A 27782-nucleotide genomic window follows, 5' to 3' on the forward strand; every position below is an offset into this window, starting at 1 on the left:
GCGCCAGCTCCGCCCGCCCCCCGCCTCTCCCCGGGCGCCGCCTCCTGGGCGGAGGCTGGCACAGCGCCTTCCACCTGCCTCGGTGCCAGGCCACGAGCCGGCCGGGAACGGCCCCGCGGCCCAGAGCTCCGAGTGGGAGCTGAGGGCGCCCCCGCCAGGGGCGCAGGGGAAGCGCTCTGGCACGGGGGCGGCCGTGGCAAGGGGGGCAACAGCAGAGGCGTCCGGATGGGGGGGTGGGGGCAGGGCGGGGAGCCGAGTCCAGGAAAAAGGCGGCCGTTGGCCTTTTAGGGGTGAAGGCGGGTAAAGCCTGGGGCACCGGGAGCTAACAGCGGAATGCAGGGCAGGCAAGACCAGGAGCCGTAAAGGAAGTGGGGCGCGAGCCGGCAGGACCGGAGTTCAAATGCTACCTCAGACACTTAATAGGTGTTAGGTAATTAGGTAATGAATTAATTAATAGGTAATTACCTAGCTGTGTGACCTTGGGCAAGTCACTGAACCTTTGAAAAAAGAGATTAAAATCGCAGTCTGAGCCCGTGGGCTTGGCCCGCCGCCCCCCAGGCCTCAACAGAGGATAAGCTTAAGAGAGGGCCGGGTGTCCGCCTGAAGAGCTCAGCCTCGGAGGGGAATCTCTAGTGTTCGGGAACTACAACTCCCAGCGGGCTGTGCGACGAGGTCTCGCGGCAGAGGTACGGGTCCCGGGAGGAAGGGGCCTCGAGGTCCCGCCCCCCGCGGGCGCCGGGGGCCGATTGGCGGCCGTCGGGCCGTCACTCCCCGGGGCCGCGCACGCCTCCCAGCAGTCCTCGCGCTTGGCCGCTCCGGGCCCGCCCCGCCCCCGCCGGGCGTGGCTGCCCGGAGACAGGCGGAGGGGAGAAGGGCCCCGGCCCTGCCCGGGCGGGCGGCTGTACACTCTGAACGTGACCACGGGCCGGAGCGCCACCTCTGCCCCTTCTGCCCCGCGCCGCGGGAGGCCCTTCCCCACGTGCCTCGGCCCACACTTGGCATTGACCTCCCGAGGCAGAGGCGGCATGAACTTCAGACCCCGCAGCTTGGGGCAGGCGCTGTAACGGGGCCAGGCCCGTGAAAGCGCGCTGGCCTCAGGGTTTGGCAGTGCCCCTGAGCAGGGCACTTACCTTCTCCGGATCTAAGATGAGGTGAGTTGGACTAGAAAAATGATCCGTTATTTCCCACGCACACCCCCCAAGAGACAATGACAGCTGTCACTCGTGAGGTATATAAACTGTGACTATACAAATTCAGAAAAGGGTGGTTGGGCCTAAAGAGAGGAAATGGGACTTGACAGCAGTCTCGTTGATGGGAAGGGCTTGAGCAAAGGAACCCTATCCAGCTAGAGACCTATGTTGCAAGAAAGATAAGGTTTAATATATTAAAGAGAGGTTGGGCAACTAGGTGGCACAGTGGATAGAGCGCCCCTCCCAGAGTCAGGAAGACTTATCTTGAGTGCAAATCCTGCTTCAGATACATACTAGTTGGGGGCTTAATCCTGTTTTCTCATCTGTAAAAGGAAATGGTAAACCATCCCGGTGTCTTTGCCAAGAAAACCGCAAATGGGGTCACGAAAAGTCGGACACAACCAAAACAACACAAAGGAAGTTGGGGTCAGAATATAAAGAGCCAAGAAAACCAGGAAGAGGACTTTGAATTTGGGACATTGCAGTAACGGTTTTAAGACTATGCATTCATTGGGGCAGCTGGGTGGCGCAGTGGATAGAGCCCTGGAGTCAGGAGCACCCGAGTTCAAATCCTACCTCAGACACTTCATAATTACCTAGCTGTGTGGCCTTGGGCAAACACATTTGCCTTGCAAAATAAAAAAAATACCCTAAAGAAGAACATTCATTCATTCGTTATGGTACTACAAATACTTGAAGAGGGGTCTTTTTTGGAAGGTGTACCATAAGCCAATAAAATCATAGTTTTGGGCCAAAATTCTTCCAACTATGGTAGCCATGTTATATACAAGTCTTGCATAATGGGAGAGACTGTGAAATGGACTTCACTTGCTACTTCTAAAATGAAAAAAGAGTGAGATACCCAGGGGAGTTTCTTCTCTCAATGTGATTTTTTCCTGTGTCCAATTTTATCTTTGAGCAATCCCAACTTCATTAGAACTCCACAGTGCTTGTTTTCAGGTCACAGACACAGTTCCGGGCCAGTAACTGTTTTCATAGGGGATGACATCACTGAAAACAGGACAGGAGGCCCACAGTCTCCTCTGGAGCCAGTAGTGTCTACAGAGCCTCAGCTAAGATTACAAAAGCAATGGTAGCTTAGTCCTAAAGAAGAGACAAAAACTCTACAGATGACAGGTGAGAAAGGGACATCTATTTTAAGAGAGGAACTTATCCCTAAATCAGTATGTCTCAATTGAACAGGACAGAAATGCTTGGAATAGAATTATGGAAGCCCATTGTAAATGAGAAATAATTCCTAGAAGTTGTCTAAAGTTGTCTAAAGGTTAGTGGTCAAAGGATACAAACAGTTCTCTAAAGAATTGCAAACTAACAACAATTAACCTTATGAAAGATTGCTCCAAATCATTAATAATATAAATCAAAATGACTGACGTTTTATTTCATCCCCAGAAATATGGCATAGATGGGGACAGTCAGTATTATATAATGGGGCTGTGGAAAGGTATCTATACCAACCTGTTGGTAGATCTATGAACTAGTCCAACTCTTCAAAATAATTTGGAATTGTGCTCAGAGGATAAGAAAATATTTTTATTCTTTGACCATTGATGGGATAAAGATCAGGGATAGAAGTAAAGATCTATTACACAACAAAATATTCATAGCAGTACTTTTTGCAGTAGGTAAGAACTGGAAACAAAGTAGATGCATATCAACTGGGGAATTCTTAAATTATAGTATATGAATATAATAAAAACTATTGTGTGTGAGAAATAATTATGAAAAATGCTAAGAAGGAAGACTTTCACGAGCTGCTATTTAATTGGATAGCATTCTTTTATTAGAAGTCCTTCAGAGATTTCTTGAGTCACAACATTACTGAGAGAAGGTAGATCATTCAGTTGATCATCCTGCAGTGTTGCTTTTACTTTATATAAAGTACAATTCCCATTGTATCTGCTTGTGTAAGATTTTTACTGAGAGCAACCTGTTTGTCATTTCTCGTAACAGAACAGCATTTCATCCCAATCACATAATATATCACACTTTGTTCAGCCATTCCCCAGCTGTTGGGCAACCCCTTAATCTCCATTCCCCGTCACCAGAAGAGAGCTGCTATGAATATCCCTTATACATATAGAATCCTTTCTTGCTGCATTTCATCTTTTCTGGAATATAGACCTAGGCCAAAGAGTTGGCATGGTGTTAAAGCCCTTTGAACATTGTTCCGAATTGCTCTATAGAATTGTTGAATCATTTCACAACTCCTCCAGCAATGTATCAGTCTCAATTTCCCTACATCCCTTTGTTGTTTTATGAGCTGCTATTAAAAAAAAAACAGAAGGGGGAAAAAACAATTATTCCTTTCTAGTGGTTGAATAACTTTCAGAGGACGTGAAAGTACAACAGATTGTAGTTTCTGGAAGTTTAGGTTAGTAATTAAGCATGCCAATAAATCAATGATTTGTTTAAATGAAAAGTTTTGTGGAAGAAGGCCCACTACTACTTCTTTTCTAAGAATCTGATCTTAGGTGAACTTGGAGAATTTTTTCCCCCGCTTTCATGTGAAAGAAGTTATCAAATTCTAAATCAATCCCATTCATATAGTGATTAAAAACTTACAAAATAGTTGACATATTTCATTTGAGCCTCACCATATCTTTGTGAGTTAAGTACAATAGATTGTCATCATTTTATAGACTAAACAAGGGAGATTAAATGACATGCCCTCAAGCTGTGGTTGGTTCTTCTATTCTTTTCACTGGCAAATTCCTAGAAAGAATCATCCAAACTCTTTATCTCTATTTCATCATCATTTCTTATTTCTTAAAGCCTGGTAATCTGATTTCCCAGCCACTACTAGTCTGAAACTGAACTTTACAAAGTTACCAACAATCTATTTGCTAAATTCAAGTTTTTTCTCTGTACTTATCCTATGCTTCCTCTTTACACTTTTTTTTTTGCAAGACAATGGGGTTAAATGACTTGCCCAAGGTCATACAGCTAGGTAATTATTGTTTATGGGCACATTTGAACCCAGGTCCTCCAGGTTCCAGGTGCTCTATCCACTGTGCCACCTAGCTGCTCCCTCATTACACTTTTTGATACTGTTTTATAACTCTTTTGGGTACTTTTTTTTCTTGTTTTCCATGTCATTAATTTTTCCTGGTTTTCCTACCTTCTTGACCACTCTTCAGTAATCCTTGCTGGATAATCACATATGTCCTGCCCATAGCTCTGGCCTGAGTCTTTCCCTTTTCTTGTTTTACTTTGATGATCTCCAGTTGATTCAGTTAGTATTTCTATGTAGATAACTTTCAGCTCAGTATATATCCACATCTAAGATCTTTTTAGAATTCCAATTCAGCTTGCCTGCTGGTTATCTCAGTCTTAAAGTCCCATTATCTCAAATTTACCATGCTTAAAATGTAATCGAATGGGGCAATTAGATGGCACAATGGATAGAGCACTGGCCCTGGAGTCAGGAGGGCCTGAATTCAAATTTGGCCTCGGACACTTAATGCTTACTTAGCTGTATGACCTTGGGCAAGTCACTTAACCCCATTGCCTTGCAAAAGACAACAAAGTAATTGATTTTCTCCTGCTTTTACTCAAACCTGATCTTACTCCAAACTCCCTTATTTCTGTAGCACATATTAACCATTCTTCCCTCCATCCCCCTATATCCCGTCCTAGTTCTACCACATGCTTGGACCACTAAGATTAGTTTTTCTGCTTTAATGTCTCCCCATTTATTATTCCAATATAGCTGACCAAATGATCTTACTAAAGCACAGTTCAGATAATGTCAATCTGCTGTTTGAAATTTTCAATCAGTTCTTTATTGCCTTCAGGATAAAATACAAATTTGTTAACATTTAAAACATTTCAGTTTGGTTCCAGCCTACCTTTCTACACTTAATGCATATTGTTCTCCTCAGGCATGCTAGCTGACCTACTAGTTTTCTAAACTTAGCATTCCATCTCTACCCTGTTGGTGAGTAGTAAATAAACACCAAAGATGTGGGAGCACTAGTCCCAAATCAGTAAGTGATTTCATTTGGAGTACTTGGCTAAGACCTTTTTAAAAATTTTTGCAAGGCAATGAGATTAAGTGACTTACCCAGGGTCACACAGCTAAGTACTTGGGGGTCTGAGGCTGTATTTGAACACCACCTAGCTGCCCCATGGCTTCTTTCAGAACCTAAAGCACCTTGAAAAGACTCATTTTCACCTTCATGCCTAACTTTTCATTGGGACAGAGGCTGAAACCTGAAAGTGACAAAACTAAGAAACAGAGATATTCTGCTTAAACCAAGGAGATGAGGAAGGGGAAGGAGAGGTAGTAATAAAGTATTGAGGGAGCTAAATCTTAAACATGGCCTTAAGAAGGAGATACTGTGGGACAGAAGACCTAGAAGGTCACAGCATCACATAACAGGTTAGCTAACACTTCTGCTACTTCTCTGCTTGGCTTGGCTCTTTCTGATCGTGAAATGAGATGGAGCTCCAGAGATAGAGAGGAAGGGGCATGGACCAAACAATGGAGGCAAAACTAGAGCTGCCATGGAAAAACCAGGGTTCAGAAAAGACCATTTTACAGCCCTGGGATTAAGTGGCTATAAATCAGATTTAGTTCTTTCTCTAAACAATCTCTGGATTTTCTCATCTAAAATGAAGAGATTTGGCTTAGTCAGGAATGTACACAATTCAGCTTCCTGAAAGTTCTTTACTTGTATTCCCAGAAACCAGCCCAGTCCCTGGCATTTTTTTTTGGCTTTTGCAAGGCAATGGAGTTAAGTGACTTGCCCAAGGTCACACAGCTAGGTAATTAATATTAAGTGTCTGAGATCGGATTTGAACTCAGATCCCCCTGACTCCTGGGCCCATGCCACCTAGCTGCCCCAAGGTAGGCACTTTTAAAATGCTTGTTGATTGACAGATTGACAGGTGGGTTCCCCAGAAAGAAATTTACAAACCCATAAAAACTAATCAACCTAATGAACTTATTATCAGGAAGCTTTTATTATGTGTACATTTGTGTGTCATGTAAAAAAAAATCAGATAGTTCCTGTCTATTAAGAGCTTATGAATGTAAGAGGGTTAATACAGACATGTTTTCTTGATCTTACCACTATTTTTAACAATATCAGTTGCTAAAATATCCCCTTTGTATCAAAAAGTATGAAGCTAAGAGATGACAAGATCCTATCTATAATAATTTTTCCAGTTTCCCATGGAATCTTAACTAAAAGGTAACAGACTTGGAATTGATCCCTTTTCTTTTGGGCTATCTGAAGAACAAGTACTCTTTTACAAGACTGCTCTATCCTTTTTTTCACTTTACTAGGTAAAGAAATTCTATATTCCTTTGTGAACTCGTAAAATCTGGTTATGTTTTCTGGAAAATTACTCCTCACATCTAAATCCCACTTCTTCCTGAGGTAAATTCTCATGCAATTTTGTTTCATCGGTGAAGAGCTGACATTTTTTTAATCCACAGCTTTCTTTGCAAATTAAATAAGCATAGTTTAGCCTAGCAAAAAAAAAAAAAATGAACCAATAGGATTAAAGGTTAAGAGGTGGAGGCAAGAAGTAGACAGTCTTGTAAATGTTATTTATAAGCAAGAGGCCCAAGAGAAAATATCATGAAAATATTTGGAAAAATCATAATTTAGGATCTTTGTACATCGAATTTGGAATAAGAATTTTGGATTAGAAAACTATTGTACTTGCAACAGTGAAGATAATGATTGTGTGTGTATGTGTCTTCCATGCTATGTTTTAGGAAATGTCATTTTTTTATAGTAATTTTAACTTGTATTTTTGAGAGTGGCAGAAAAGACTAATACATGATTAACATTCCTTTCCACAATGCATGTACATGAAGATTATTCTTTGGTTTGAGATATCTGCTATTTGAAGATGGGTTTTGGTATGGTATACTTGTTACTTTGTCAGATGAAAGCCTAGTATAACTTGTCCTATAAAGAATTTTCTTGTCATAAACAAGTCATTATAAACCAGAAATATTGCCATTCCCTCCTGCATAGTCTATGTAAATTCTCTTTAGAGAAAAATGGGGTTTACGCTTTTAACATTTTTTAAATATTAATAAATCAAATAAATCTATGTTCTTTTAATGTTTCAACTCCACTTGGAACTTTCCTTCAGAACAAGGACACTGACTTTTTCCTTTTCTCTATGGAGTTTCTGGTGTCTTAAAAGGCTTGAACGCCTACTGAAGTTCCTGCCACACATGCTACATGTATAGGGTTGCTCACCCGTATGAGTTCTTTGGTGTTTAATGAGATGGGAGTTCTGACTGAATCTTTTTCCACATTCATGACACTTAAAGGGTTTCTCTCCTGTGTGTGTTCTTTGGTGAGTAAGAAGGTTTGTGTTTTGACTGAAGCTTTTCCCACACCAGGAGCATCTATGTGGCTTAATTCCTCGATGTGTCATCAAATGTTTATTAAGATCTGAACTCCATCGGAACCTTTTATCACATTCTTGACATTTATAGGGTCTTTCTTCAGTGTGGACTCTCTGGTGCTTAATAAGGTCAGAACTAACTTTGAAGCTTTTCCCACATATTTGACATTTGAAAGGTTTTTCTCCAGTGCAGGCTTTCTTGTGGACCTCCATGAGTTTTCGTAGGCTTTTTTTCCAGGAAGCAAATTTCTTCCATTTTCCTACAGGTAAATTTTGCTGCTTTCCTTCTCCACGCTGTTTTTCATGAACTTCTTTCAATTCTGTCCTCCGGACAACTTTCTGATCAGTCTTTTTAGATACAGTTAAAGTACTCTCTGGTGCTTGTACTTTTAAGGGAATATGATGTTCTACCTTAGGCTTTTCATTCTCACTCACAGCCTTAACCTCATTAGGATAAATAGAAGAATCAGTCATTTCTATTTTGTGGGGAAAAGAAATCACAGAAAGTAAAAAAATTAATGATAGTTAATAAAAATAAATAAAAGAATAGGATTTCTAAAATTGCTAAGAGCCTGAAAGAACTGAAAACCAGAATATTTATTTCTGGTGTAGTTCACATTCATTGCTTACCTGTATTAGAATCTTTTGGGATCTCTTTGGATTCCTTAGCATTTGTAACACATGGCTCTTCCTCTTTCTCCAAACAGGTTATCAGTTCAGGTTTCGGAATCAAAAACAATGCTGAGGAGAAGAAACAAGCAGCAGTCACCTTGACAGTTTGTTACTAACTTAGGGGCATATTTCAAATGTGACCCAATGACTCTTTAGAAAAAGTGTTATATGTTTTTTAAGGAAATATGATGCCTTATTCAGCCTCACTGCTGACCTTAATTTTGAACGTGCAGGATCACAGATCCAGTATCTCGTATGGGTTTTAATGTAAGGCAAAGGGACTGAAAAACAAATTATATGGATATATTAACTCACATTTCTATAGGAATTAACACAAGGGAGCTAGGTGGCACAGTGGACAGAGCACCTGTCCCTGGAGTCAGGAGGACCTGAGTTCAAATTTGGCCTCAGACACTTTATCATTACTTAACTGTGTGACCTTGGACAAGTCACTTAACCCCATTGCCTTGCAAAAAAACCAAAAAAATTAACACACTATTTTTCTCACAGTAATTCTGTTAAGTAGTTAGGTTTTTCTTTTCATTTTACAAATGAAAAAAAAATCAACATAATTATGTATATTGTCAGAAATCATAACTGGTGTCAGAAACAGGTTTTGAACCCACATCTTCTGAATAATGCTAATATTTAAATGATGAGCATATAGCATACTTTCCCCTCCAAATGCTCAATCTAACTTGGTGTATTTGTTAAGGAGGAAAAAGGACAGCAATTAAACCCTAGATAATATCTGGTATATGTATCTCAAATTTTTTTTTGTTTGCTTACCCTCAAACTGGTTTTTAATGTGTTTCAGCCTTTTAAATAATGATAGTATAGTGAATTCTGTAATAAATGGAGACATTCAGTGGAAGTTTCATGGTCTAATGTACTAAGTACTAATGTACTTAAACTGATTTAGGTAGAAATATAGAAAAAAGTATAGGATTTCCAGAGTTATCATGGAAATAATGCAGAATAAATACAGAAATAGAATTATTATCCAATTTGTTCCATTTCAAAAACTGGTTCCATGAAATGGTGACCTGAAACTTTGGGAAGCAGAAATTGCCCAGGACTGGCTCCCAACATTTGGGCTACTGAAAAGACTTAGATGGAAATTCACCACCCTTGAGAATCCTGCAAGTAAAATATCAATAAGCTTTTTGCAAGATCATTAGAATAAAATAATGATTTAGTCATAAGGAATTTAATTTGTTGAGGACATGCTCCCTTGGAAAATATATGATCCAAAAGAAACAATACAAACTGTTATGGGGTTTTTTTTTTGTTTTGCTTTTGTTTTTACAAGGCAATGGGGATAAGTGACTTGACCAGGGTCACACAGCTACATAATTTTTTTTAAGTGTCAGAGGTCACATTTGAACTCAGCTACTCCTGACTCCAGAGTCTGTGCTCTATCCACTACACCACCTAGGTGCCCCAACACAGACTTCTTTTTTTTAGGTTGGTTTTTCCAAGGCAAACAGGGTTAAGTGGCTTGCCCAAGGCCACACAGCTAGGTAATTATTAAGTGTCTGAGACTGGATTTCAACCCAGGTACTCCTGACTCCAGGGCCGGTGCTTTATCCACTACGCCACCTAGCTGCCCCTCCAACACAGACTTTTAAATGAAAGGTTAAATGCCCCAAACCTTCTATTTCAAGTTTGAAAGAAGAAAGTAATTAGAATTTAAAGCTTCCTGTACTATGAGAAGAGTTCCATGGTACACAAATCTTTCATTTGATGTGTGTACATTTTTTTCTTTAAATTTAAATTGTTTTTAATTAAGAAAAATTATCTCTTCCTCTTATCTCCCTCCATTAAAAAACAAGCACAAAACCTCTTATAAAAAATATAGTTAAGTTTAACATTGTTGCATAGTCAAGTTAAACATATTATTGCATTGGCTATATTCAAAAGAGGTTTCAATCCTTTGGGTGTAGTCTAAGAAAGGTGAGCATGGAAGCTAAGATGGTGGAGTTTTGGGAAGCAATACTGTCAGCTTCCCTCCACAAATTCCAATACACAGATCTAGAAAAAAGCACACCACCATTGAGGAAATAAAAAAAAAATGGCACAGTGAATCTTCTGATTGTTTCAGGTCAGCAGGAAGGCTTGTGAACATTGGAAATGGGGATCTTTGACCTATAGCAGGGCAGAGGGACAAGTGCATAGTGGCAACTTTGTTGCCTACTCCCCAGTTCCTGGTCCAGAACTAAGGTGAACTAAGAAGGGACCTAGCTAGGGGATTTGACATTCTCAGGTAAAGAGGCCCTAGGATGTGTATGGAGAAAGATCAGAAGCCAGTAGCAACAGTGGTATGACTCAGAGCAAGGTCTGTTTCAATAATAGCCCAGCCTGGAGAGGAATAATCTCAGCAGGAAAACAGCCTAGAGTTCTACCTATACAAACCAAAAGAGCTTTCCAGGTGATTGATAAAGACAGAGTGTAGTAGTAGTAGTAATCTACTGCTCAGACCCAAACTGAGCTGGGCAGCTTGCAGAGCTCAGATCAGGAGAGGTAGCAGTCAGACTTTACCCTGAATCACACTATTTTGGAACAGTAAAAGCTCTTAAGTCCCTAGCCTGTTCCTGAGATTCTAGAATAGCACAACACTAAATACCCTGAGAGATAAGCAGCAGGACCAGCCCAGACAGATTTTTTTCTTTCTGACATAGCTCAACCCTAACATTTAGTTTAAAGTCTAGAAGTAGACTGAAAGAATTGGGGGGCTGAGGGGGATGAAGCACACCATCATGAGCTATTTTGTTGGCAGGGTGTTTCAAGACAGAAACAGAAGAGAATTACTCCAAAATATCTACAAGCTATGCCTCAAGAGAAAAATACAGCTTAGACATAAAATCAACTAAAAATAAGAAACAAAGTAAGAGTTTAAGATAACAGTTAAAAAAATTAGTAAATGGAAATGAAAATGCTTGAGGAATAAATTGGAAAAGAAATGGGAGCTCTGAAAGAAAGAATTGGGAACAAGTACAAATCTTAGCATAAGACATACAAATTCTTGCCAAAGTAAAAGTCTCCCTGAAAATTAGAAATAGATCCAAAAGAAACCAGTAACCTTATGAAACAAAAAATATTCAAACAAAATTAAAAGATAAAATTAGAAGTACAAAGTATCTTATAGCAAAGCTACTGACCTGGAAAACAAATCAAGTAGAAAAAGTTTAAGAATCATTGGACTATCTGAACACTGACCGAATAAAAAAAAGCCAAGACATCTTATTTCAAGAAAACAGCCCAAATGTCTTAAAACTAGAAAGTAAAGTGGAAATTACAAAAAAATTTAAAAAAACAAAAAAACCAGTAGTCACATCCTGAGAGAAATCCCCCCACCCCCTGAAATGAAAACTCCCAGGAATATTAATACTCCAAAATCTAGAACTTCCAGGTCAAAGAGAAAATTCTGTTAGTAACAAAAAGAAAAATTCAAATCCCAAGATACTACAGTCAAGATCACACATGATTTAGCAGTTAATACCATAAAGGAGTGGAGAATTTGGAATGAAGGTAAAGAGTCTGGGCTTAAAATCAAGAATAACTTACCTAGAAAAACACTAAGTATAATGCTGTTACAGGTGAGGGTGGGGGGGATATTTTTATTGAAATAGAAGACTTTCAAGCATTCCTGTTGAAAAGATCAGAGTTATAAAAAAACTTTGAAGGTCAAACATAGGAGTGAAGAAAAATATAAAAAGATACATTAATGGACAATGAAAACTTAAAAGATGAACTCTGTACATTCAAATATAGGGAGATTACAATGATCAATGTGGGAATGTGGGAAATCTGGGACACTAATACATTGTTGGTGAAGCTGTGAACTCATCCAGCCTTTCTGGAGAGCAATCTAGAATTACTCCCAAAAGGGCAACAAAAATGGCCATACCCTTTGATCCAGCAATACCACCACTACTGGGCCTATACCCTGAAGAGCTTATGAAAAAAGGGTAAAAACATCACGTACAAAAATATTCATAGCAGTCCTGTTTGTGGTAGCAAAGAATTGGAAATCATGTGAATGTCCATCAATTAAGGAATGGCTGAACACATTGTGGTATATGTACATTATGGAACACTATTGTTCCATTAAAAACCAGGAGGGATGGGAATTCAGAGAAGCCTTGAAAAATTTGCATGAACTGATGCTAAGTGAGATGAGCTGGACCAGGAGAACATTGTACACCCCAACAGCAACATGGGGGTGATGATCAACCTTAATGGACTTGCTCATTTCCTTAGTGTAACAATAAGGGACAATTTTAGGGTATCTGTGATGGAGAATACCAAATAAAGAATTGTGGAGTTTAAACAAAGACCAGACTATTGCCTTTAATTAAAAAAAAAAAGGTAACATTATATAATTTTGCCATCTCTTATATTTTATTTTTAGTTTTTGCAAGGCAGTGGGGTTAAGTGGCTTGCCCAAGGCCACACAGCTAGGTAATTATTGTCTGAGGCCGGATACCCAGGTACTCCTGACTCCAGGGCTGGTACTCTATCCACTGCGCCACCTAGCTGCCCCTATTTTATTTTTTCCTAAGGATATGATTTCTCTCAATACATTCAATTTTGATCAATGTGTAACAAACATGGAAACAAATGTAAAGACTATCAGACTGCCTTTTGTGGGGGGGTAGGGGGAGGGAAGCAGAATGGGGGGAAAACTGTAAAATTCAAAAAGTAAAATATGGGAAGATTATAATTGTATCCCCTCTGATCTTCATCAGTATTCATAGAGGGTAAAATTAGTCAAGGTATTGATGAGGTTCAGTTATGTCTTGATATTTTTCTTTTTTTTGTTTTTTGTTTTTTTGGCAAGGCTTAAGCCACTTGCCCAAGGTCACACAGCTAGGCAATTATTAAGCGTCTGAGGTCGAATTTGAACTTAGGTCCTCCTAATTCCAGGGTCAGTGCTCTAGCGACTGTGCCACCTCTTGTGATCTTTAAAGAATATTAAGAGAAAAAGCAGGGAAGTGGAGGCAAGGAAAAGGTTGATAGAAATTATCCAACATATGGGCAGCTAGGTGGCGTAGTGGATAAAGCACCAGCCCTCGAGTCAGGAGTACCTGGGTTCAAATCCGGTCTCAGATACTTAATAATTACCTAGCTGTGTGGCCTTGGGCAAGCCACTTAACCCCATTTGCCTTACAAAAACCTAAAAAAAGATTATCCAACATAAATAGGGTGCACAAATATACATAAAAATAAGGAGAGAATAGGGAGAACATGACACTTGATCTCTCACTTTCATCTAAACTGGTCAAAAGACAGCATTGGGTACAGAACTATAGTTCACTAAATAGGGAAAAAGAGGAGGGAAAGAAGAAATGAGGAAAAATTAGAGGGAAAGCAGATTAAAGGATTAGTTCCAAACAAAAATTCTAAAGATGTTCAAAAATATTCATAACTCTTTGAGACAGCAAAGAACAAGAATTTGAAAGGGAACACATAAACTGGAAATACAGGAATTAATATATATGTACAGGAACTATTGTTTTTGAACCTTATCATATCAGTATGATAACCAATCAGGATCCTAGAGGACAAATGATGAAACATGCTACCCATTTCCCAATAGTGAGAAAAGTGAAGAATTCAGAAGGAAGAATGAGACAAATGTTTTTTAGGACATGGCCAATGTGAAAATTTGATTTGACTGACTATACGTGTTTGTAATGGGTTTTGTGTTTCTTGTGTTCTTGTGAGATGGGAGAGAGAAGGTAGATTTTTGCTGATTAAAACAAAATATTTTTTAAAAGGTGAGCATGTCAGAGAACCTCCCTCACTTCAGCTTTAAGATGAGAGTTCTTACCTACTGAAATCATATTCCTGTAAGTCTCTTGCATGACATCCTTGTACAGGTCCTTCTGAATGGGGCCCAATAATTGCCATTCTTCCTGAGAGAAATACATGGCCACATCCTCAAATGTCACAGAACTCTGAAAAGAGAACAGGCACCTGCTCACAGCTTGCCACAACCTAACAATTTAATCTCAGAATAATGAATAAGACTCAAGGAAATGTGGATGAATATGTTGTTTGTGTCTCATTTGTAAATACTGAGTAAAAGTCAGGGAGGGCAGAAAGGAAGAGGTATGGAGGAGGCAACTCAAGGAATAAATTAGCAACTCATAAATCTCCCAGATCCTCTGGTTCATTAAATCCAGTTTCCCAGAAGATAACAGGTGAAATTTCCTAGTGAAATTACTGAACAGAAAGGTTCCTGGGTAGCAAAGAAAGATGCTGAAAAGGTCACATTCAGTTAGGAATATTGTGATTTCAAGAGAAACCTTGAGAACTGCAACTCACCCGGGACTCAGGTGTATTGAAGAATACAGATGCTGCCTCCCAGTCTCTGGTAGGTTTCTCTTCAGGAAAGACAGGAATCTGATGAGCAGGAAGAGCTGAGGAAGAAGAAAACCAGGGAATTAGGTTTCCATCTTTTGTGTTTAGGGGACACCTTAGATTTATTTCTGAAATGTAAGAGATCCCTTGATTACTTCATTTGGGCATGGGAAAGCACTGCAAATGAAAACATACTCCATCAGTCCAAAAGAAAAATGAACAGAAAGGTGGAAAATATTCCTTACTCCCTCTCCTTGCATACACTCTCATTTTTTCTCAAAAAGTGGCAGTTTTAAAAACTACTATATAGGAGGGTTTTGGAATGAAATTCACAGATCGACAGAATATTTCAATTAGCTAGATACCCCAGTATTTAGTATGAAATTTAGGAGTTTTCTTTTGCATTTTTTCTGGCAGTTCTACTATTTACCATCTTAAGACCGAGAACCTTTGTTCTGCTCCCCGTAGAGAACCAAGACTTACCTACAGACTCCTTTTTCCCTGCCCAAGTTCCTCCCTTTTAAAAAATCTTTTATGATAGCAAAATCTGCAACATTGATCATTTCTATCTCCCACTCTGACCTCAGGCTCTTTGCCCCCCCGCCCCCCAAGAAACAGCTTTCCAATCTGTGGCTATATGTGAGACCTGTACATCCTTCACTGCAGAGTCCCTCTTCCCTGATGATGAACTGTAGTCTCCTCCAGGGGAAGGTTTGTTTTCTGTTTTTGTATCCACTCCAGTGTCTAGTACAGCTCTGGGTACCAAGGAAGTGTTCAATAAAGGCTTGTTGACTGAATCTCACCACCCCTAAGAGGAGGAAATTATTGATGAAGCTCCTCACCCCTATCCTGCACAGGCTGGAGCTCTTTTTCAGGGTCACAGTTCAGTGGTTCCTGTAGTCTTGGGTGGGTACTCCACAATTCCTCTTCCGGGAACACCCCCATACAGTGGGGTTCTGCTGACTCCAGAGAGAAACTTAGTGCTTCCGATGCTCCTTCCAAAGGTGCTGCCTTCTTCGAGAGAACTTCATGTCCCTGCTCATGGACTGTAACCTGGAAATTAACCCCCATCCTCTATTACCACCCATCTTGGGCTGGAGAGCAACACTTATTTTGGAGAAAGAGGAGTAGTTAAGGGTTCAATCCTTCTAAAAGATTCTGTGAAAAGTTAGGAGGTACAATTGCCTCATTGAGATGCAGAGGTACTGTTGGACCCTTAAAAAGATTTAACAGTAGAATACAACTTCTGGCAGATCCTACAAATTACAAAAGATTTGGTAATAACCTGGTGACAGGCATATAATCCATTGTCTGAAGAGAAGCTCAGCTACATCTGGAGAAACTTGTCACCAGAATAATAACATTTATCACTAGGTAATATTTTTTTTTAACACAGTAACTCATAAAGTTCCTTTCCCAAAATAGAATTTGTACATGCTGGTGAAATTTACAGTAGTACCTATACATGATGAAATCACAGATCCTTTGAAGTACTACTGTTTTCCTAAATTTTTTTGCTCTTGGTTTCCCATCAAGCCATATCCTTCTTTCTGGCTCCTGCTCCCTACTTAAATAACCACCAAGTTTCCATTTTGGGGGGGGGGTTGGGGGGGGTTGGTGTTGGAAGGGAGGAAGAACTGGTTCCTTTTCCATGTGGTTCTGTTGAACTATTCATGGTGTAAAGCATAGTTCTAGACCTGAGTAGACTGTGCCTGATGTTCTCCAGAATGGGACCCAGATGGGAATTAGGGATTCTGCTGTTTGCCATCATGTTCCTGAGGGCAAGGGCTCATTTTTCTATGCAGACTACTAGAAGAGGAAGACAAACTTTTTCTGTGCCCAGGAAATGAGTTGCCTGGTGTGGAGTAGAGATATATTTTTTTTTCTTTCCTTTCATTGGATTTTTCCTGTTTTCTTATCTTTCCATTTCCCTTTTTTCTTTCTCCTTTTCTTTGATGCTTTTCTGGAGTTGTTTGCTTTTTCCTTTCCTTTTCTTTCTTTTTTTACATTGTTTCTCCCCCCTTATTTTCATTCCTTTCTTGGTTTTTTGTATTTTTCTCTACTGGGCCTGAAGGAATTCAAGTCTTGCCTTCTTGATCAACCTAGATTGTCCCATTAATTTATTCTCAATTTATCCAGGCCCAATCAACTCCTCTATCTCATCCATATTCCTTCAATGTCCCTACTATCCATATGAGTTCACACCACCAATTTTTTTTATTGGATTTCTCCTGGGCATACAAATTCTATCAACAATCCCAGTCTCTTATTATCCTATGATGCTACAAACACAAATTAATTAAATAAAATGAAGTATTACTTTCTGAAACAGAAAATCTGTAATTCTAAGACATCAAAGAGCCTAATGTGGAAGATAAAGGTTGTGGCAACAAATCACTTATAAATATCTCTCTGTTTCACCTTATACTAACCTTACTGATCCCATACTGGACTGATCTTGGTCAAAGATACTAGTAATCCAAAACTTGGAATTTCTAATAGTAAATAAAAAGTGACTGAAAAGACTGTAATGAATAAAAACACTTGAAATTAGGACCAACATAAAGTCAAGGTCATGGTTTTGGCACTGAAAGAGGATAGGAGTTCCTTTTTCTTAACTAAGGAAGGGAAAAAACTTCTGAGATTTCAGTAGCATGGACTGATGGGCCCAGCACTGACTTTCACTCATAACAAAGTCTTTTGCCATAAGATTATGAATTTGGAACGTTCTAAAGGAACAAAAGTGAAAAAATTTTCAATTTCACCCTCCATGTCTCCACTTTTCTCATACCTCATTGTCCAACTCAGGAATCTTCTTTCTGCCTCCTTTGCTCTGTCTTAGGGATTTGCTCTGCAAATCTTCTACCATTGTCACTGCCTCCTTGAGGCTCCTTGGGGAATGTTTTTGAACCCTGGTCTTTGTCTCCTCAGGAAGAATATTCATGAACTGCTCCAGAAGCAACAGGTCTAAGATTTGCTCCTTTGTGTGGATCTGTGGCTGCAACCACTGATGGCAAAGCTCCCTAAGTTGTCTAAGGGTCTCCTGGGGACCAGCTGACTCCTGGTACTGGAAGTTCCTAAAGCACTGACGGTAGCTCTCAGGAGCACATTTATCATTCTGCAGGACAGGCTCCTGGTTTTGGGTTGTATTCTCTTTAAGGTTTTTTCCTAGAGGCCCTTCTTTCTCCCATAAAGCCTGGATCTGGGGATTTAGATCTGCTGCTACCATTAGCTCTATGGCCATCATCCTGTACAAAAAGTTTTGATTTCAGTGGCCCTGCTGGTGCTCACACTTCTGGTGCTAGTAATCTCTTCTTCTGTTCTTGTATAAAAACTAGGATAAACTTCTTCCTGAGGGCAGATGGAAAAATATGAATGTCAACAAGGAAGCCTCAGAAGCATGCATTATTCATCGGTGTTACCCTGTAGCCCTGCACAGTCTCCATTCTGACACTATAAGACTGATGCAGTTTTTCCCCCCTACCCCACCCTCCAATTTCCAAATATCCCCCTTCTGGTTACATTTCTGTTCACCTAAACTTATAACATCTAGAAAAGCAGAAGATCATTTAACTTACAGTATTCACTAGCATACTGAATTAAAAAAGGTTTGGGGATTAGACAAAGATTTCATTTATCCCTTTGCCTACTAACAATGACCCCCACAAAGAAGATAGAAAATCAAACACTGATGCTTACAAAGTTTTCACAAATAATTATCCCTGGAGAGAATGTTGGATCCTCTCACCTTGATCTTTTTTAACTGTTGTAAAGATGAGATCCAGTGTATGTGGAAGTTTATTCCTTGTTATCTGAAGAGGCCATCAGCTACAGTAATGAATTGTGGATCTAGAATCAGAAAACCTAGGTGTGAGTCTTAATATTTATAGTCTAAGGGGGTGGCTAGGTGGCCCAGTGGATAGAGCACTGAAACTGGAGGCAGGAGTACCTGAGTTCAAATTTGGCCTCAGGCACTTAATAATTAACCTAGCTGTGTGGCCTTGGGCAAGCCACTTAACCCCATTTGCCTTGCAAAAAAAAAAAAAAACCTAAAATAAAAAAATATATATATATATATATTTTATAGTCTAGAGACAACTAGGTGGCACAGTGGGTAGATGAACAAGTCTTGGATTCAGGATGACTTGAGTTCAAATGTAGCCTCAGACACCTAGCTGTGTGATCTTGGGCAAGTTGCTTGACCCCATTGCCTTACCCAAAAAATAAGGTTATCTTACAAATTTTGGGTTTCTGTATCTGTAAAATGGAGATGATAGTAAATATTATATAAATATGGCTTATTTTACCATTATTTTTTTCACTATATTGAGAATATTTCCTCTGAAAAAATAAAGCCAAGAACAGACTATGAAGAAAGAAAACCAGAGGCCTTCAAAGCAGGCCCTGCCCCTTTACGATTGCTTCAGTCCTCCTGGCTTGGTCTGGTGCTTGGAAAGAACCGGCTGGCCTGTCCGTGCGGCTCTCCCAGAGCTCATCTCGGGGGCAGGTGGGCTGACAGCCCGCTTGCACTTCGGGGAGAAGCCCACCCAGGGTGCATTCACAGCTGGGTCACACCTGGCATGGCGCCCCCAGGCCTGGTGCATGACGCGGCTGTGGGGGCCGCCGTGCCACGGCTGCCGCGCCCCTTGCTGGGGGGCGCTGCGGGCCTGGCGCTGCGGGTTACTCAGTCTCGCAGCGTCCCGGCGGGCCCGCCCGGGGTCGCGGGGCTCGGGGTTCCGTGCGTCGGATCCGTCCACACGCGGGGCCGGGGCCGGGGCCGGTTGGGGCGGCGCGTGGCGGCACGGGCCCGCGGGGCCCCCGCGCGCAGGGCCCGGCTGCCCTCCTCCCGCTCCCAGCCCCCAGGACCCCGCGCGGCGACGTCACCCTGGGTGATGGCGTCTCAGTGTGCGTCACGTCCCTTCGGGGGAGGGTCGTACCGGAGCGGGGCCGAAGGAGGAAGCCCGCCACCGCCGCAGGCCCGCCGCGGCACCCCGAGGCCCGCCGGGGCCGGGGCCGGCACTCCCGCCCGCCCCGCTCCGCGCCGCCCCCCCCCGCGGGTCTCCCGCCCGCCCGCCGTTTCTTACCCCTTCGCAGGGCGCTGTCCGGTTGACTAGGCCCTGACCGGACCCGGAAGTGACGTGCGCCGACGCCTGCCGTCCCCTCCCCCCGTGCCTGGGCGCGGGACCTCCGGGGTGGCAGGGTCCGGGCCGCGGGGCGGGGGAAGGCGGAAAGGCCACCGGTTACCGGGCCCCGCCCGGATCCCAGAGGGGCCCCGGAAGTGCCTCGTCACGTGGCGCGCGCGGACGACTGCTTCCGGGCGTCCCGTCTCCTCGGCGCTCCGCCGTGGGCTCCCCGGATTCCCTTCCTTGGCGGGGGTGGCGGGGTCTAGAAGCCGATCGGAAGGATTGCTACCGACCTTTGGGGCGCGGAGCGCGTCTCGGGCTCGAGGCCTGCACCCCAGTCCGTGCGTTGCCCCGGCCCGGCGCTCAGTGAGGCCCCGACGCCCCGCGGCTTGACCGGAGAAAGCCCGCGTTCCCCCGCGTCGAGCCCCTCCCGGAGGCCTGGCAAGAGCGTGTGTTTGAGGGCGGAAGCCGGGGAACGCCCAAGCCGCGGAGCAGCCAGTGACGGCCGCTTCCGCCCCGCCTCCCCGCCGCCCGGGGCACCTGCCTGGGTAAGGGATTGACGTCAAGCCGCGGAGCGGCGCCGTGGGGGCCCTGAGGCCCCGGGAGCCGCCTGGGCCCCGGGGACCAAGAGGCCCCCGAAGGGAGCGTCGGGCCGCAGCCTGCCCTGGAAGATGAAACCGTGCACCCTGGTAACAGGCTGAATTCAGGAGAGTGGTTGTTGCCCTTTAAAAAATGGCCGAGGCACGGGCTCTTGGCAAAGTGTAGAGGAGGGAAAAAACATAGACGGGAGAGAGAAACTTGAAACCACTGTCTCCGAGTTAGTAGTTCTTGTTGCCTGCTTGTGCTCTCAGTTTCCAAAGTTTTCTACTGAAGTTCCTCCTAGTGGAAATTCGTTTGGGAGTGACCATGTTTTGGGGGTCTCAGTACTCTTTAAAAATAAGAAAAAAGGCTTGTATTTTGGATCCCTTTGACAATCTACCGAAGCCTTTTTCAAAATATTGCTTTAAATGTATAAAATAAAATGCATGGGATTACAGGAAAAACCAATTGTTTTGAAATACAACTATCAAACTATTACACAAATTCACAGATCTCAGGTAGGAGTAGGATCTCTTAGGATCCCTTCCAGCTCTAACATCCTATGAATTTTTGAATTGCTTTGATGGGATCAAGACATATGCATTCAATGTGTGTTTATACTGATTTTACCTTTATGCCTTACATCATATGGCATGCATATGGTAGTTTGCTAACCAGAGTAATCGTTTACTGAGTAGCAGAATTTTTTTTTTTACCTCTTTCTATTCAATGATAAATGATGCTTGACTGTCAAATCTATGTGCTTGACTTTGCAAAAATTATCATACATTGGTTCTAGTTAAACTATTATCATACATTGTCGTGTCCCATGTGATCTCCATTACTCAGAAACTAAGGTAAACAATCTCTTACTGCTAATGTGAGGGATAAATCATAAGACCTTAAGTTCCCACATGAGGGAACTTCACACAACTAGAAAGTGAATTCAAGTCAGTCAGTTATTATCCTTAAGGAAAATAAAATAACTGATATGTCAATCTTACAGTCATTCCCTGACTCACTTTTCTTTCTTCCTAGTACATGGAATGGAAGACAGCTAAAGTTTTTATACCCTCTTATGTATTTGTGGATCAGGAATGAGCACAAGCAGAAGATTTCTAAGAAGCTGAAATCACACAGCGACTGTTACCAGAAAGACTTCAAGAATTGTGCTAAAATGGAGGAAAGTCAGTAAGAATGAAACATTTGTGGAAAAATACCCTAGTTAAGAGACTGCATGAACCCATTCCACAAGAGGATTTTCAGAAAAGAATAGGCCAAAAATTCCAAGTTAAACCCTCAAAAGTGCCTTCAGTCTGCTAAAAAAAATTCTGTAATCTTAACTCTCAAACTCATCAGTCTAGACTAAAGAGAAATTATAAGTATCCCAAATATAAGAATTTTTCTTAGAACTCTGCATTGATTAAACTCAAGAAAGTCAAGTCAGAGAAGAAATCTTTGGGAAAGTCTTCAAATTTTCAGACTTAGCCCAATATTACCATATTTCTGAAGCATTATAAACATTCAAAGTGCGGGGAAGAAAACTATCCTTAAGAGTAATTATTCATTAGAGACTGCATACTAGAAAAGAAAAAAACCAAAGACTATGGCATAACAGAAAAAAGCACCATATTTAGGGTCAAGTGGTTCTGATCATAACATATGACATTAGGCAACTAAATATCTCTAGTACTTATTTTCCTCATCTGTAAAAATGAGAGGTTGAATTAGATAGTCTCAAAAATTCTTCCAACCTCTAAACCCTGTGACCTGAATGTGGGAAAAGCTTCAATCAGAACAGAAATAAGTTACAACTAAAGTAATAAATGTTGAGATTTGTCAAGATATTATTTAATAAGAAAATTACATATATTTTGATAACTAGCTACTTTATTGACTTCACTGTTCAGTAAAATGTCTTCTATCTCAAGTTCTCAGAACTTCAAAATAGCAAAGATGGCATATCCTGGAAGCCTAAAGACCTGTCAAGGGTTCCTAGCATGTTGCCTCATTAGCTGAACTTACTGAATTGTATCTTTTTTTTTTTTCTTGGCAGTGAGGTGAAGCCATAGCATTGGGAAAGAAAGATTAGGTTTCAGTCTGTTGACTAGTTTCCTCTCTTACCCTCCTTTCTGCTCCTTTTTTTTAGAGAGTAGGCATCTTTTGATTTTTTTTTTCTTTGCTGGATCTCCCTTCCTTTTCTGTGCTCTCTGTTATCCTGTACAACGTCTTTCATGGAGGGTTATAGCATGCATTATGGACTGATCATCGATACTCGAGGATGACAATGAGAGGGTCATGAAACATTCCTAAAAGTGTTCACTATTATAATGCTATAATAGGAAGGAAGAAGAGAAGGAGCCCCAGTAGTGGCAGTCTCTGAAGACTATACCAGATGGTCATGTTAAGTCATTACCTTCCCACCAATCTCTTCCACCTGCAATTGTCATTCTATCAGGATTTCAGTACTAATATCTGTGCCCCCTGTGCTTTTCAACTTTTTAACTTGTCATCCAATATTGCTGTTTCTCTCCCAACTTGTCCTGTTTTTGTATATTGAAAAACATTCAATATGAATAAGAGAGGAAAATATACAACATTGAATTTAGAGGAAAAAATGAAGGTCTTGAGTAGAATTGAATGTGGACACTCTCTTAAAAGTGTAATGGATGAATTTGGAATCAGTAAATCAACATTTTATGACATTAAAAAAAATAAGAAATTGATTTTGGACTTTGTGTTAAAGCAAGATATGCCATTAGTTGGAGCAGAGAAAAGAAAAAGAACAACAGGTGCCAAATATGGTGATGTTGACGATGCTGTATACATGTGGTACCAACAAAAGCGTTCAGCTGGTGTTCCTGTTAGAGGCGTGGAACTTCAGGCTGCTGCTGAGAGATTTGCACAGTGTTTTGGTCGAACAGACTTCAAAGCCAGCACTGGCTGGCTTTTCAGATTTAGAAATAGGCATGCTATAGGGAATCGAAAAGTATATGGGGAACAAGTGCTGAGTTCTGTTTCAGAAAATGTTGAACCATTTAGACAAAACCTATCCATGGTCCTCAGAGAGGAGAAGCTATGTCTGGCTCAGGTGTACAATGGTGATGAGACAGATCTCTTTTGGAAATCAGTGCCAGAAAGTATTCAGACAAACAAAGATATGTGTATGCCAGGGCAGAAAATAAACAAAGAACGATTGTCAGCTCTTCTGTGTGCAAATGCAGATGGGACCCACAAGTTGAAATCAGTTATTATTGGAAAATCAAAACAGCCTAGATCTATTAAGGATGACATAAATGCTTCATCAGTGATATACAAATCCAGTAAAGATGTCTGGTTCACCAAAGAATCATTTTCAGAATGGTTCTTTCAAAACTTTATTCCTGAGGTTAGAGATTTTCAACTTAATGCCCTGAGGTTAGATGAAAAGGATGTAAAAGCAGTGTTACTTCTCGACAGCACTCCAGCCCATCCTTCAGCTGAATCTCTAATGAGTAATGATGGGAGAATCAAATGTATCTTCTTCCCCCCAAATACTACATCATTGATACAGCCAATGAATCAGGGTGTGATCTTGAGCTGCAAACAACTTTACAGGTGGAAGCAGCTTGAAGAAAGTCTGGTAATTTTTGAAGAGAGTGATGAAGAACAGGAAACAAAAGAAGAAAAAACAGTTGCAAAAATCAAACCTTATAGCATAAAAAGTGCAATTTCCAACTGGGCAAAGAGTTGGGATGAAGTAAAGCAAATAACAATAGCAAATGCATGGGAAAATCTCCTTTACAAAAAAGAACCAGAATTTAATATTCAAGGCTTAGAAGATGGTGATTACAGAGAAATTCTTGAGAGATGTGGTGACCTGGAGACCAGTTTAGATGATGTCAGGGTGTGGTTATCTGGAGATAATGAAGCACATTGCCCCACCAAAATGAAAGATGTCACTAGGGAAGTTACCCAAGAAGAAGGGATTGTTGAAGAGGAGGTAGAACAGCATTCAACAAAGTTTAAGTTATCTAGTATTCGAGAAAATTTAGACTGTCTTCTTGACTTTGTTGATGCCACTCCAGAGTTTCAAAGATTCTATTTCACACTGAAAGAGATGCAACAAGAATTAATCAAAAAACAATCCCAGAGAAGAATCTACCCTAAAATTGGTAACTTTTTAAAACCAAGGGTTCATAATATTAAGGATTCCTTTAATTTGCCTTCAACTTCTAGGTGTGGTAATTGAATCTATGTCAAAAAACTTGCATTTGATAAGTGTTTAATACAACAGACTTGGTGTGAATTGTAATTTTTTTCATTAACTAAATTCTCATTACTTATGAGTGCCCATTTATACTGTGATTTTATATTGTGTATAGTACTTGAAAGTAATAAATTTACATTTCTTTAAAAATATTCTTCAATGTGGACATTTACTGTTTCATATAGTGGAGGTTTTGTAATGTTAGGGGAACAATGTATTGAGTTACATAATGTCAGAAATTCTTTAATCCAAATCCCAACATCATTTCCTATCAAAATAATGCACAAAGAGCAGGAGATAGAAACATTAGCAAGTAAATATGATATAAAGGTATGCCATTGAGCATTTTTTTTTCATTTTGAGACTTAAAGTATCTGTTACATGTATATCACTGTCCTGGGCACTGGGGGAGATACAAGTTTATATAGGACAATGTTACCCTCGTGGAACAGTGTGGTAAGAAAATAAGACATACAAATAACTAATATAAAATGATTATGTAATCATGAGATTCAAAAGTGGAAGGGTCATTATGAGAAGGAAAGACTTCATGAAAGAGATGTCATTTTAAATTGGACTTAAGACTAGATAATTCAACAGATGGAAGGTGCATCCAGATGGCAGAGGCAATTTCTCTCAGGCATTGGGAACAACATGAGAAAAGGCACAGGGATGTGAATGCAGAGGTCATGTATGAGGACGGCAAGTAGCCAAGTTTGGTTAAAATATATAAAGCTTTAGGAACGGAAAAATATGAGCAAAAGTTGGAAAGATAAGATGGTCATGGAGAGCCCTGAATCAGAGTGCCAGGCTTGAAGAGTGGTTCTTTAAGTAGAAGTAGAGTAATAAGAGTTTTGAGCAGAGGAGTGATATGACCAGATTTTTGTATAATGAAGATGAGTCTAGTATCAATGTCAAGTCAATAAATATTTGTTAACCACTTAACTATATGCCAGACACTTTTAAATGCTGGGGAATACAAAGAAAGGCAAAAAACAGCCTGTGCTCTCAAGGAGCTTACAGTCTAATAGAAACAAACTCACAACTATGTTCAAATAAAAATATATAGAAGATAAATAGCAATGATCTTAGAAGGCATGAGCATCAATGCAGAGGTAATATTGTAACTGAACTGCCTACAGCATGAGTAACTTGCCATTGCTGCTCCTCGAGGGGAAGAAAGGGAGAGAATGCCCCTTCCCCTATAATTTGCTTCAGGGTACAAGGCAAATATAAAAAAAGCAAGTCCTCAAGAGCTGACTATACCAGACTACGTCCAGCTTGCCCTATAAAGAATGCAACTCTTGTGGCTTCCCTCTGATCGTAGTTTACTATCTCTGTATAACTTGTTTGTATAAATTTGTTTGCATGTTGTTTCTCCATTAGATTGTAAGCTCCTTGAAGATAGAAACGGTCTGTTTATATCCCTAGTTGCTTAGCACTGTATCTGGTACACAGGTAATTAATAAATATTGATTGAAATTTCCTATGTCTAGTCCTTAATTGGGGACTCCTCATCTACCACTCTAGTATTTTTCCCCTCCTATTAAATAAAAACTGGAGAAAAGAATTGGGGTGGAGGGGGGGGAATATTTATATATGAGAAAGTGGAAGCTTTACCTAAGGAATGAATTCTCTGAAAACCAGAATTAACCAAAACAGAAATCCATGACTCTGAGACGAGCAAAAAAGCAAGATTGAAAAAACAGGAAAAAATATCTGATATAAAAAAACAACTTAGAATATAATATTAGGAAGATCATTGAAGAATCAACTAAAAACCTTGAAACAAAACTTGGATATTTTTAAAAATCACAAATGAAAATTGCTCATATCAAGACTAAAGGGCAAAATGAAGATATAAAGATTTAGGGTTTAATTTCTAAGATTCTAAATAATATGACTAATAAAAAATAGTTAAAGATATGAATAAATACTCAAAAAAACTGCAAAGTATTTACTACATAAAAAATTTCTCCAAACCACAAAATAAGAGAAATAATAAAACAATTCTGAAGTTTTACCTCCTACCCTGAAAATTGGCAAAAGTGAAAAACAATGGTAGCAATTGGTAAAGGGCTTGTGGGAAAACAGGCATACTAATACATTGTTGATGAAGCTATAAACCATTTTGGAAAGCAATTTGAAAGTTGCAAATAAAGTGACAAAATGGCCAAAAGGACTCAGAGACTTTCTGAACTTAAACCCTAAGTAAGCCATTGAAGTTTCCATATATTCCAAAAGATTTATGGCAGCACTTTTTTGTGATAGCTAAGAATTAGAAATAAGTAGATGCGCATAATTTGGGAAACAAACCAAGGTACATGAATGTGACAGAATACCACTGTAAGAATTGAGTATAATGAATGGAAATAATCTCTGAAAGCAAAATGAAGTAGAGCCAAGAAAACAGTAACACCAAAAATGTAAGTAGAACAACTTACACACCAAAAAGTATGAAAAGTTAATGTAACAAAATTATAAAGATAAAAGAATTGAAAATGAAGAGATATGATAAAGTGCCTCCAACCTATCCCTTTATAGAGATGGGAAGCCCACAGGTATTTTTATACATTCCACATTTTTGAACTTTTCTAGTGTATCAATCAGTTGTATTGACTTTTTTCTTTTTTAAAAAATGCTATTTGTCTTTTGGGATGGCTCTTGGGAAGGGGGGAAAGGAAGGGACACCTAGATACAGAAAATATTAATTAAAAAACTTATTTAAAAATGCAGACCAAAGGGCAGCTAGGTGGCACAGTATATAGAGTACTGACCTTGAAATAATGAGGACCTGAGTTCAAATTCTACCTCAGACAATAATTGCCTAGCTGTGTGACCTTGAGCAAGTTAATCCCATTGCCTTAAAGAAATAAAATTTTTAAAAAATATACAGATCAGCTCCTGAAATAAACGACCAAAGGAAAAGTCCCAAGAAAGTCATAACCAAAACTCCACTCCTTCCATGTCAAAGAAAAAAATCCATATACCAGATTTCAGATATCCAGAAAGTTCAAATACAGAGTAACCACTGTTGGAATCACACTCAAGGGGTGGCTAGGTGGCGTAGTGGATAAAGCACCGGCCTTGGAGTCAGGAGTACCTGGGTTCAAATCCGGTCCCAGACACTTAATAATTACCTAGCTGTGTGGCCTTGGGCAAGCCACTTAACCCTGTTTGCCTTGCAAAAAAAAAAACCTA

The 27782-nt window shown here is 40.4% G+C and overlaps 2 protein-coding genes across 3 annotated transcripts in view; one reads left to right on the plus strand and one right to left on the minus strand.

Moving 5' to 3' along the window:
• Positions 1–793: 793 nt before the first annotated feature.
• TIGD7 (tigger transposable element derived 7) lies at positions 794–26268 on the plus strand. 2 transcript variants are annotated; one of them, XM_074196893.1, is made up of 2 exons: positions 794–1151; positions 21371–26268. In XM_074196893.1, the coding sequence occupies exon 2, from the start codon at positions 22905–22907 to the stop codon at positions 24561–24563; it is 1659 nt and encodes a 552-aa protein (XP_074052994.1). In that variant the 5' UTR covers positions 794–1151; positions 21371–22904; the 3' UTR covers positions 24564–26268. The 2 variants fall into 2 exon arrangements, with proteins under 2 accessions (XP_074052994.1, XP_074052993.1); XM_074196892.1 differs by lacking the exon at positions 794–1151 and adding an exon at positions 19754–20301.
• Positions 7279–27782, minus strand: part of ZNF263 (zinc finger protein 263) — a 61944-nt gene continuing 41440 nt past the window's right edge. The window contains exons 8-15 of the mRNA XM_074198982.1: positions 19758–20417; positions 19047–19479; positions 17422–17896; positions 15473–15683; positions 14595–14689; positions 14098–14224; positions 8220–8330; positions 7279–8065 (exon numbers count right to left, since the gene is read on the minus strand). Coding sequence (XP_074055083.1) covers positions 7302–8065; positions 8220–8330; positions 14098–14224; positions 14595–14689; positions 15473–15683; positions 17422–17896; positions 19047–19479; positions 19758–20417 — 2876 coding nt within the window. The 3' untranslated portion in view covers positions 7279–7301. The remainder of the gene's footprint in view (positions 8066–8219; positions 8331–14097; positions 14225–14594; positions 14690–15472; positions 15684–17421; positions 17897–19046; positions 19480–19757; positions 20418–27782) is intronic.

This window comes from Macrotis lagotis, chromosome 8 (genome assembly GCF_037893015.1).
Source record: "Macrotis lagotis isolate mMagLag1 chromosome 8, bilby.v1.9.chrom.fasta, whole genome shotgun sequence".
Lineage (NCBI taxonomy): Eukaryota > Metazoa > Chordata > Mammalia > Peramelemorphia > Peramelidae > Macrotis > Macrotis lagotis.